General features: G+C 39.6%; 1 protein-coding gene across 9 annotated transcripts in view; it reads left to right on the top strand.

Annotated features, from left to right (window-relative positions):
- The window catches only part of LOC122698565 (nuclear body protein SP140-like protein), a 90,402-nt gene that overhangs the window by 6,109 nt on the left and 71,384 nt on the right, over positions 1–12,909 (top strand). For all 9 annotated transcript variants that reach the window (XM_043909733.1, XM_043909730.1, XM_043909732.1 and 6 more), the window contains exons 3-5: positions 256–408; positions 9,492–9,669; positions 10,978–11,146. In XM_043909733.1, the coding sequence (XP_043765668.1) occupies positions 377–408; positions 9,492–9,669; positions 10,978–11,146 (379 nt within the window). In that variant the 5' untranslated portion in view covers positions 256–376. The remainder of the gene's footprint in view (positions 1–255; positions 409–9,491; positions 9,670–10,977; positions 11,147–12,909) is intronic.

Below are 12,909 nucleotides of genomic sequence, written 5' to 3'. Positions count from 1 at the left end.
CAGTCACGTTGGCAGGGGGCAGGAGCAAGTGTGGTTTCTTCCTCCTGGTCAGCACTGTGCCCCTTCACCTCAAAACACGTCTGATTTTTTTTTTAGTTCAAAGAGCTTTCCTGCCCTCTCTTCTTTGTAGGAGCAAGGGATTCCCTCTCTGCTCTGGATGCTTTGCTCCTCCTCCCTGGGGCCTGAGACTGGGAGGAGGAAAGACCAGCGTGTTGACACCCCGTTCACCTGTTTCACTTTTCTTTTACCCTTTAGGTGCCGTACCTGAGGGGCTGACAGATGGGCAGACTTTCTTGTCACAGCTCCGGGAAAGGACAGAGGAAGTAAAAATCTAAGCAAGAGTGATCTGGGGCTGGCTCCATGGTCTAAGAAGAAGATGGCAAGTGCAGGCAGCTCCTCTAACTGCAGGTTAGTCCTGGCCTCCTGTGTCCTGCATCTCTCCTAAGGAGAGAGCATGTCCTGGCATCCATACTCGTTATTTCTGTCTGCCCAGTCTCAGCTTGCAGGTATAAACAGAATGAGATGACAAATCAATCAATTAATGAGTGAGGGCGATTTCAAAAATGTCGGTGGATTAGCTGTGGGGGAAACTGAAGGACACCTTGACCGACGCCCCCTTCTTAATTTCCTGTAACCGCCATGGAGCTGGGTGGGCCCTGTTGGAACTCCCTGGTCCCTCGAGGACTTGCGGCAAGGCTGGGGGATACCTTGTGACCTCTGAACCCTCTCATTTCCCCCCAATGCCTTCTCCATCCCTACCTCCAAAGACAATTCTGTCCAGGAAGCATCTTTTTAGAAAAATTAACATCCAAATCAATCGCCCAACTCTTGGTAAAAACGTTGTGCAGTTTCTGGGTAGTAGTGGGGGGGGTGGGTACCAGTTTTGTCAGAGCCCTGAGTCCGAGAGTCAACTCAGGAACTCGCTTGGTGGAACTGAAAGTAGTTGGGGTTCAACATGAATGAATGCAAACAGGCAGGGAGGCAGCAACTGTCTTTTTCTATTCTGGGATGTATTACACATCTGGCTAGAGAAAGGGAAATTGTCTTTGAAAAAGAGACTTATTGTCAACCATCAATCCATTTTTTGTGGTAAATAATTTAAGCAATATAAAAGTGTATGCTGACTCCTCTAACCTGGGCTGCCAAGCTGGGGATATTTCTGGCACTAGCTGGGCCCCAGCATTTCTACCTGCAGTGGTGCAGCCTGCCAGGTCCTTAGTGCCCAGCGCCCTTTCTCGTGGAGGCTGACTCTGCATCCCTGCTCCCACTTGCTCCTGAGAGATGGGAGAATGAGCCAGTGGAGCTTGAAGTCCAACTAGTCTTTGGCTTCCAGGCAGGAAAAGAAAGGCTCTAAGAGGTGAGGGGGGGTAATGCTGATCTCATAGAATGAGCTAGGAGGGTATACCTCTTCTATTTCCTGGAAGAGGTCATAGTTGAAATGGTTTGGTAGAATTCACTAGTGATACCGTCTGGGCCTGGTGCTTTCTTTTTTGGAGGGCTATTAGTTATTGATTCAGTTCCTTTAATAGATACAGACCTATTCAGATGAGCTATCTCTTTGTGTGAGTTTGGAGGTTTGTTTCAAGGTTTGCCCATTTTATCAAATTTGTAGGGATAGCATAATCTATAGTATTATTTCTCTATTATCCTTTTAATGTTCATAGGATTAATAGTGATGAGCCCTGTTTTGTTTTTGATATTGGTAATTTCTGCCATCATTTTCTTTATTAGTCTAGGTAGAAGTTTATCAATTATTTATTTATCAATAGTTTATCAATTATTTATTGATTTTTAAAAATTAGCTTCTGGTTTGTTTTTTTTTCTGCTTTCCTGTTTCAGTGTTATTGATTATTACCTGATTTTTATGATTTCTTCTGCTTGATGTAGGCTTAAATGTCTCCTTTTTCTCTAGTTTCTTCAGATGGAAGCTTATATTATTGATTTAAATATTTCTTCTAATATGCATTTTAACACCACACATGTCTCTCTAAGCACTTTTGTGCTGCATTCTGTAACTTTTGTGAAAGTGTGTTTTCATTTTAATTTCATTCTAAATAATTTTAAATTTCTCTTGAGACTTCTTTGATTCTAGAAATAGGCTATTTTGTCTTTAAGTATTCTGGAATTTTCAAAATACACAGCTACATTTCTGTTATTTCTACTTTTATTGTGGTCTGAGAATATAATTTTTTCTGATTTATTTTCTTTTTAATTTGTTAAGATAAGCTTTACAGCTCAGAATGTGGTACATTTTAGTAAATATTTCATGTGAGCATGAGTGGTGTGTATATTTTGTCACTGTAGAATAAATAGCCTTTAAGTGTCAAGTAAATCAGATTGGTGGTGCTGTTCAGGTCAACTATATTTTTACTTACTTTCTGCCTCCTTGTTCTATCAAGTACTAAAAGAGGGGTATTGAATTCTCCAACAACAGGAGTGGATTTGTCTATTTCTTCTTGTAGTTCTATCAAATTTTGTCTCATATTTTGATGCTACTTAGATTAGTTGCGTATACATTAAGGATTGCTAAATATTCTTGGAGAAATTTGCTTTTTATATAATACTTCTCTTTGTCTCTGAAATTTTCCTTACTCTGAGGTTTTCTCTGAAATTAATGTAGCTACTACAACTTTCCTGTGATTAATGCTGGCATGGCATTTCTTCATCCCTTCACTTTTAACCCATCTGTGTTTTACATTTAAAATTCCTTTCTCAAAGACAATATATAGTTGGGTGTTACTTTTTCCACTCTGTCAATCTCTGTCTTTTAATTGGTGTATTTAGACCATTCATATTTAAAGTAACTATTCCTGTGGTTGGATTAAAATCTACCATGTTTGTAACTGTTTTTGCTTCCATTTTTCTTCCTTTCTTTTTCTGCCTGTTTGTTAATTGAACATTTTATTGAGCATTTTGTGATTTTATTTTCTCATCTCTCTTAGTCCATCAATTATACTTCTTTTAGAACATTTCATTGGTTTCCCTAGAGTTTGCAATATATATATACGACTAACCATATCCACTCTGAATTAAGCTATACTGCTTCATGTTTGGTGCTATACATCAACATGTTTTGTCTCTCCTATTTTGCTTGTATTTCCCTAAGAATTTATTAAATAGAGCCTTCCGGCTCTATCAGCTACAATCCTCACTTATTATTATACTGGAGCCCTCTTGATGAAGAGGTAAGGTGCAGAGGAGAGAAAGCATTCTTTAGTCTTATGATTAAATTTCAATCTTGTAGAGGAACTGTGTCCCTAGACTGTACTTTTTAGAATGACTTCTTAGATATTTTCCCTTTCCTCACTCCATGAAATGAGACAGAAACCTAGAAGAAGCTGGATTTTTAGATAATTTCCCTTCCCCTGGCTCCCCAGGAGTTCCTCATTCTCATGTAAATCCACATTGTGCCTCCATTTAAATTTACCGTTTAAGTGTTTCTGTGGTCTATGACTGTAAGTGGCTTTTATTCCAGATAGCTGATCTCATCTGTGATTCTCTGGATTTGTTTATCAATCAGTTTTGGGGGTGACCATTTGCCCTGTCACCCCAGTTTTCCTGTATGTACATGAAATTCATTGATTTTCAGGTTGTTTAGCTTTTTTTTTTTTGTAAGGATGTCAGTGATGACTTCTTAGGCCTTTGCATTGTTAGAACTGAAACCAAAAATTGAACTTTTTAAACCACTACAAGTTAGATTCTTTTCTTAAAATTTTTGTATTAAAATTATGGTTCTATTGTAATATTATCTTATAGCCAGAACTTGTAACCTATTTAATTTCTCTTTATTATTAGTTATTTCGATCAATTCAGGGCCCAATACTTGGTATGTTCTTGTGTTTATGACCAAGTTATTAATACATACATTTTGAAATTTTAAAAACTTATATCCAATATATCTTTTTAAATACACTTGTGGAGTTAAAAATTGAAAGTAAAAATTTTTAACAACCTTGAAAGATTTGTCTATTAGTAGTCTTAAAGGTTATTAAAATACAGATATTGTGAATTTTGCTCTCTGTCTTGTTTACAATTCTTTAATGTCACTTGCCCATTTTTTTACTTTTAACATTTTTACTGTCACTTTGTTTTTGTTGTATCTTTGGTAGTTGTATCAAAGCTAAATTGTATCTTTGATAGATGAAAATTTAATCTATATAAAATGACACATATCTTCTTGCTAATAAATTTTGAGGACACTTTTAATATCTAATCCCTCTTCATTTTTCTCCATTTAAGAAAAACAGTGTTTTCTTTACTTTTATCTTTTGTAAGATTTATAGTCCATTTTGATTCTATTTGTTACCCTTATGTTTCTAATTAATTCTCAAGTATATGTTTCTCTAATTCAACACATCCAATGTGAAGCCAGGCCGTTTGAGTTTAGTGTCTTTGAAATAAATAATTTAACTCAGTTTTTTAACTTGCCTAGATTTGGTTTGTTAAAATTTTTAATATACTCTGAGGTTTTAGATTAAGTTTACTATAATTTTATTACTATATGCAGTATATATCCTCTCTTTCTAGAATAGGTCTTCTGAAATTTTTTTTGTTTTTGAACCCTTTATATTCTGAAATATTATTAGGAATTCCAAAGAGTTAGCTTTTGTTTATGTAGGTTATACCTATTAATATTTACCATATGAGAAAGTAGAACTTTGGACAATTAAATATATTGTAATTTAATAATAATGATGGTGAGGAACTCATTACTTGCTAACATAAATGACCTATTTTATGAAAAATAATTATGTCTTCTAAAATAAACTAAATTAGTGAGATTAGTGATGTTCACACTTTTGCAAATCTATTAGCTGATTCTGTAGAGGACAGCTTGATTCTCCTATCTGCTTCTTCATTCAATCTCTTGTGATACCACTGGCCATGTATTCTCTGGAAAAATCTACTATACATTTATAAGAGGACGAGAGAGAAAAAGGGTAAATAACATCTTATATGAAAATAGTTTTGGCTTTGATGACACCTGAAAGAGTTTTGCACAAAATCCCCAGGGTCCCCAGACCACACTTGGAGAATTACTGTTGTAAAATAATTTTGAGATGTACTTTCTGTTCTCAAATTAAATTTACAGTTTTTAGACATTAGTATTTTGGCTGGTTTTAATAATGCCTTCCACTTCTTGTATAACAAAACTTGCTGGTATTGATTTCCTGATTCTCTTATTATAGACATCAGCAAATAATTTGTCCCAGACCATGTGTCAGTAATATTGGAGTAGATTATTTTGTTGTAATGAGCTTCCCCAGTGGCTTAGTGGGTAAAGAATCCGCCTGCAACACAAGAGCCACAGGAGATGCAGGTTCAATCCCTGGGTTGGAAAGTTCCCATAGAAGAGGAAATGCTGACCCACTCTAGCATTCTTGCCTGAAAAAAATGGATCAAGGAGCCTGGTGGGCTACAGTCCAAAGGGTTGCAAAGCGTCGGACATGACTGAGCGACTAAGCACCACAGCACATTCCTTTGGAACAGACAGTTCTAAAAATCTCACAGGTCCCTGGCTGCTTCAGGGACTCCTCATCCTGGACTGTCTCTGACTGGTGAAGAGCCACCATCTGAAGGGATAGCCACCACAGCAAGCTGAGGTACAGTGAGCATGACTCACACGTGCTGGCTCCGAATTCCTCTCCCAAAGTGACACTAGTCAGCACAGGAAGGCAAGGAGGTGCAACCCTACCTTTGCCCAGAAGTAAAGAACATTGAGGGCTTCCCTGGTGGCTCAGACTGTACAGAATCCGCCTGCAATGCGGGAGACCTGGGTTCGATCCCTGGGTTGGGAAGATCCCCTGAAGGAGGGCGTGGCAACACACTCCAGTATCTTGCCTAGAATTCCATGGACAGAGGAGACTGGCAGGCTACTACTGTCCATGGGGTCACAAAAGGTTGGACATGACTGAGCAAGTAAGCACACACACAGAGAATATTAAACATTGAAACTGTGTGACCAGCACAGAGAATGCGTGAGTGATGTGTTTTCTGAGCCTGGGTACAGCTATTTTTCTTTCACATTTCACACACAAATGACTGAACAGGGCATATATGTTTTACTCATTTCCTTGTAATTCTGAATCTACATACTTGCATAACTATTTTAGACAGTCAGATGTTTCAAATTTGCTTTCCATTCCTCCTTTATAATTTTTTTCCAGCTATGTTCTGGAAAAATTCTGTTGTCGTTATTTTATGATCATTTTAATTAAACTTTAAAGAAAAAATTCAGTAATCTTTTAAAATTTCGAGGCCCATTATCTTATTTTCTGGTCTTTTCTTCTTGGCATCCTGGACATAATATCATCTCCTATGTGTATGAAAATTGGTTTGTTTTTTTTTTTTTTTTTAGAAATTCTGTTTCCTGTAACATTTCTATTTATGCTGGAGTAATCTTTGCTCTCTTCTCATCTTGGTTCTGCCCTTTCATGCTGTTGGTTTCCATGAATGGCTGTGGTCTGTAATTGTTTGTTCATTCTTAAGGGCAAGGCACTGATAAGCTAGCTTGGGACTCTGCTTAATGAGATGGGCTTGAAAACTTGTGGCTTTGTTGGGTGAATCCCAAATGCCCAAAGGCAAAGATGTTTTTTTCCTGAGTCATCTACAGTCTTCTTAAGAAGAAACCTCTGGTCTCCTGCCTAGATGGAGAAGTTCTGTGTTGGGGTCAGGGAGGAGTGAGGGAGCACATTGATTTATATTTTCTCCTTTCCAACAATCCCTCTGTTTTTATCCTAGTGTCTTCTTCCCTGCCTGCACTACCTCCCCAGGGGCCTCTAAGGCACACTGCACCCCTCTCTGACCCCTGGGAGCATCCACCACCAGTAATAGTGATGAACGTCCTGGCCACTTTTTCAGACTTTGCTTTAAGTATCTCATCTAATCCTTCTCTCTTAGTCATAATGACTTTAATTCCTTTACTAATGTTTTATAGGACTCTCTAGCGAGAGAGGAGAAAAACACTTGTTTTCAATCAACTATCTTTAACCAGAAGTCTTTTTCACTTTTTAAGGAATTCAATGAAGAAATGGATTTTTTTCTATCATGATGTGTATTTGGAGAATGGGAAGTTCCAATGACCCTCTTACAGTGGGATAAAAAATATCCTATGAGTCTATATACCTTTTAGCAGCACCGAGAAGTGGATTGAGAAATAATCAGCAAGGGAAACAACTTATCAAGAAAGAATCAGAATTACAAAGCTTTTTGAGTACTAAAATTGCTTCTCAGAGATGTGGTTATGTCTGAAATCCAGAGCTCTTACAGTTCTTCGTGCATGTAACACTTCCACAGGCAGGTTAAGATACGGAACAACCTTGTCCTAGTTTTGAATATTCACACACACTTCTGTATTAGACCAAACAGAAAGACATATTCTCAATATTTAATTGAAACTTTATTAGAGAAGAGTCTTTGACCTAATTTTATGATGTGGAATGCCATTCCTGTCTCTGCAGTTACAGATGGGAGTGGTCTATTTCTTTTATACTTTCCAGAGATTTCTCCAATTTGTTATTAACTAAGAAGACTTTCAGTTCAGTGGTAGATTCTGTAGTATTATCTCAGTTGATTTTTATTTCTTTGTAACTTATTTTTTGATGATGTGTATTTGTCAGAATTCTTCAGAGAAACAGAACCAATAGGCTGTATTGTGTGTATGTGTGTGTGTGTGTGTGTGTGTGTGTGTGTGGAGAGAGAGAGATTTATTAATAAGGAATTGGCTCACACAATAATGGAGGCCAGCAAGTCCGAAGTCAGCTATGGGCCCGCAGCCCAGAGATCCTGCAGAGTCTCTGAAAGTAGTCAGCTGGGGAATTCCTTCTTAGTCAGGGAGGCTGGTGTTTTTGTTTTATTCAGGCCTTCAACTGATTGGATGAGGCCCAGCTCACATTATGTCGGGCAAACTTCTTACTCAAATTTCACCAATTTAACATAAAATAGTAGTCTTATCCTCCCAAGTCCTCCAGTTTGACACATAAAATTAACCATCACAATATCATTATAAATTCCTATAAAGTTTTATCATTTTAAATCTCAATGTTTTCCAAAGAGAGTTTGGGTGAAAGTCTCTTCACGGTAGTTTAATCACGGTAGTTTAAAGTAGCACAGGGTGAATTCTTTCTAGGTGCAGGTCTTCCTTAAGCCCAGTGTGTTCTATTGCACCCTTGATTATTCTCTAAGTTAAATAGATTCCATCTATTCTGGTCCTTCCACAAGAACATAGTTTTATCCATGTTGACTCTCCACTGAGTATCTATCATCAAAAAGGCAAATAACACATGTTGGTGAGGATGTAGAGAAAAGGGAGCCTTCCTATATTGCTGATGTAAATTGGTGCAGCCGTTGTAGAAAGCAATATGGAACTTCCTCAAAAAACTAAAAAGAGAAATACAATATGACTCAGCAATTTCATTCTTGGGTATATATCTGAAAAAAGCAATAACACCAATTTGAAAAGATATATGCACCCCAGTTCTCCTAGCAGCATTAGTTGCAATTGTCTTTAAATATGTATATATATATATATATACATATATATATATATATATATGGCTTCCCTGGAGTCTCAGATGGTAAAGAATCTGCCTGAAACGCAGGAAACTCGGGTTCAATCCCTAGGTCAGGAAGAATCCCGTGGAGAAGGAAATGGCTACCCACTCCAGTATTCTTGCCTGGAGAATCCCATGGACAGAGGAGTCTGGTGGGCTACAGTCTATGCGAATTGCAAAGAATCGGACGTGACTGACTAACACTTTAACTTTCTTTTCATATATATATATATATATATATATATATATATATATATTCCATATATATGGAATACTGTGTGCTGTGCTGTGCTTAGTCAGCACAGCTGTGCTCGGTCTTTGTGACCCCATGGACTGTAGCCCACCAGGCTCCTCTGTCCATGGGATTCTCCAGGCAAGAATACTGGAGTGCATTGCCATTCCCTTTTCCATATGCAATACTACTCAGCAATAAATAATGAATGAAATTTTGCCAGTTGCCACAACATATATGGATACTAAGTGAAGTAAGTCAGACAGAGAAAGACAAATACTGGATGATATCACTTACATATGGAATCTAAAAAATACAACCAACTAATGAATATAACAAAGAAGAAGCAGATTCATAGATTTAGAAATCAAACTAGTGATTACCAGTGGGGAGAAATGGGGGAGAGGGAATTTAGAGTGGAAGACTGGGAGATACAAACTGTTGAGTGTAACATAGGCTACAATGATGTATTGTACAACATGGGGAATTATAGATAGTATTTTGTTATAACTGTAAATAGAATGTAACCTTTAAAAATTATATAAAAATATATGCAGTAAATATTCATGTAGAAAAAAGAATAGTCATGATAATATACCATTTCATACATAAAAGCATTCAGAAGCTATAAAAAAAAGAAAATAAAATCTAGCCTCCATCTCTTGGAAACCCAGTGTCTACTTTCATATCGTGTCTTTGTTTCTCAGAATGATCACAGGGGACCAGAACCCAGAGGAGCAGCGCCCAGTGGAGCAGCTCTGCTATGAGTTCGTATTCAGGCTCTTCAAAGAAAATAAGGTGGAGATCGCAAATGCCATACCAAAGCCATTTCCTTTCCTCATGGGCCTGCGAGATCGAGACTTCATCTCTGAGTCAATGTACGAGGTAAGTGAGTGGAATTCCCTCTTGACAACCAGCCCCACTCTAGATTCTGCCAAATTTAGAATGCGATGAACAGGCTAAAGGGCCTCCTTTGAACAGGGACCTTCGCCATCCCGTCAGTTAGGAGGGGATAGGAGAAGCAGCATCACAGACAGTATTCCTTCTTCTGTCGTAAATGGGAGGGGGGCCATGACGATGGAAATACAGCAACTCTGGAAATGGGAATGAGACACAGGTGGGAGCGTCTTAGGTCCACTGACACAATGTAATAGCAATAACAAAATTAAAGTGAATAAGTGAGTTGGGCAACATTTCACCACAAAGCCCTCTTCTTTTACACGCTTGAATCTAAGGTGAATGAACTCACAGGGAAGTTGTGTCATGTTAGGATGAATTCAGAACAAGGTGCTTGCTGCTGTCTCCAAACTGTTTGTTGTTCTTTAGGCATTTCTGGATGCAGAATGCACTGTGGGCCTTCCTGGGAATCTGGGGGCAAGTCATTGTTTTGTCTTTGTGAATTTTCTTTGCCCTTTGGCCATGTTCATAGGAGTGGTTGCCAGGTTTCCTGGAAGCGAGGGCAATGGTTATTTCCTGGTCAACAAAATGGCCACTCAATACCAGTAAGGACCACTCCTGAAGCATCCTGGCCAGGCTCTTAAAGTCCCCACACCACATTCAATTTTGAACTTATTTTTATTCTTCAGAGTTGCTCTCTTAAATGGACATCAATGTCAGAGAGGCAGGTTAACAACATAAGAGTCTATTTTTACAATGGAGGATATTTTAGGTGTCATCCAAATACATGTAATGAAAGTGAAAGTCCATGGAATTCTCCAGGCCAGAATACTAGAGTGGGTAGCCGTTCCCTTCTCCAGGGGATCTTCCCAACCCATGGATTGAACTGAAGTCTCCCGCACTGTAGGCAGATTCTTTACCAGCTGAATCACAAGGGAAGCCCAAGAATACTAGAGTGGGTGATGGTGGTGGTGGTTTAGTTACTAAGATGTGTCCGACTCTTGAGATCCCAGGGACTGTAGCCCACCATGCTCCTCTGTCCATGAGATTCTCCAGGCAAGAATATTGGAGTGGGTTGCCATTTCCTTCTCCAGGGGATCTTCCCAATCTAGGAATTGAACCGGGGTCTCCTTCATTACAGGCAGATTCCTTACCAACTGAGCTATCAGGGAATCAGTCCAAATATATGTAACATTCTAACACTTCACCAGGAAACAAATTTGTTTATTTCTGATCTGAGTCGCCCATAACCCATACACACAAAACTACATAATTCTCCATTCAATATTTTTTAAGCATTTCCAAGAAGCTTGTAGAAATCTGGTTCCGGTGGAAAGAGTGATGTATGATGTTCTCAGTGAGCTGGAGAAGAAATTTGACAAGACGGTTCTGGAAGCCCTGTTCAGCCAGGTTAACCTGAAGGCCTATCCTGATTTACTTCAGATTCGCAATAGCTTCCAAAACGGTAATTAGAGCTTTCAACAACTTTTTGGGGACTCAAGTCCACTTCATTCACTGATTCATTCATTCACTTTTCATATGTTTGAAAGTTATTTTACTGAGTGACTATCTAGTGGCAGGTAAAATGGGAAAGAAAACACACATAATCTGTGTCTCCATGAAGCTTAGACGTAATAGGAGTGACACCTTAACCCAGTAATGCCGCAAATGATTGCTCAGCCAGCATCTATATTTGAAGCTGAGAAGCATAGGATTTAAATCTCTGCTTTTTTGGAGGAAGGCATGAATTATGCCCTTTTGTTGGAAAGGAGGGAGCCTTCCCTAACACGTGCAGACACACTCAAAGATGAAAAGATTTTCTTTGTAGGAAAAAATTTATCATTTGGGGCAGTCAGGTGCAAACTTACTTCCCCTAACAGAGTGGAGAACTTGCAGGGGAAGGCCAGTACCTACCCATGCATTGGGGAGGGGCAGCATGGGAAAGCTACATCAGGAAAAAGGAACGGTAGACTTGCAGAACCACGTTGGCTACAAAAGGGAGTGTGGGTGGGAGGTTTTGGAAGCCCCTTCTGGAAAGAGGAGTTGGAGAGGATTTTTGAAGGTTGGACATCCTGTGCTAAGGAATTTGAAATTTATTATTTGAGAAACAAAGAAGTAATGTAAGATTTTTGAGCAGAGAAAAAGTAAAAAAAGTCAGTATAAAGGATGGGATGTGTTTATTTGTGAAAATTCTGTCTTGTAAAATAAGAGCTATCTCATTTCCACAATGTTATATCGAAGTCCAAAAAAGAAATAAAGAAAAGCCACAAATTTCAAGTCAATACTATGTTTGTAACCATGGTGTCCCCAGGCCGCCGGTAGGAAGGGAAAGGTGGTTAACTTTACTGCCCACATCTCAGGGGCTCCAACCCTCTCCCAATACTGTAAGGATTCTCCTCCCTGGACCCCAGCACCCACATCATGTGTGCTAATTTCTGGGGCTTCCTGTGCTGGGACATCCTACCCATCAGGCTTACCCCTGCCCACCTCCTGGTCTAATGCAGCTGGCCACCTGCCCCCAGAGGAGGTTGTTGCTGGTACCTTCCAGCCCAGCTGTCCACAGGAGCTTAGAGTCAGCAGCCCGGAGCCAAGATGCTGGTAGGAGGGGTCAGAGAAGCCCCCAACTCCCATCACTGAAATGCCTGCTTCTGGAGCCTCCTTACATTTCTAAAACCTCTCACCCACACAGCATTTGCCCCCTATGTCCTCTTCCGAAGTTGGCCTGGGCGTGAAGTCAAGGTGTCCTGGAGATGGAAAAAGCATCTCTTACTGCCCTGAACCCTCAGTGGGTATTGCCCCCCCACCAAGGAGGTGTGCTCCTACCATCCATCCTTCTAGCAGCATCTTCTGTCAGCGTCTTTTTCTGTTTCTTGAGTGTTTTTTCCTCATATCTGTGAGTCTTGCTTTTCCAACCATGTGTGCTGTTCAGTTCAGTTCAGTCGCTCAGTCATGTCCGACTCTTTGTGACCCCATGAATTGCAGCACGCCAGGCCTCCCTGTCCATCACCAACTCCCGAAGTTTACTCAAACTCTTGTCCATCGAGTCAGTGATGCCATCCAGCCATCTCATCCTCTGTTGTCCCCTTCTCCTCCTGCCCCTAATCCCTCCCAGCATTAGGGTCTTTTCCAATGAGTCAACTCTTCGCGTGAGGTGGCCAAAGTATTGGAGTTTCAGCTTCAGCATCAGTCCTTCCAATGAACACCCAGGACTGATCTCCTTTAGGATGG

This window comes from Cervus elaphus, chromosome 8 (assembly GCF_910594005.1).
Source record: "Cervus elaphus chromosome 8, mCerEla1.1, whole genome shotgun sequence".
NCBI classification, from domain to species: Eukaryota; Metazoa; Chordata; class Mammalia; order Artiodactyla; family Cervidae; genus Cervus; species Cervus elaphus.
The sequence above is the reverse complement of the archived record's forward strand: the minus strand, read 5'-3'. Positions and strand labels throughout refer to the sequence as shown.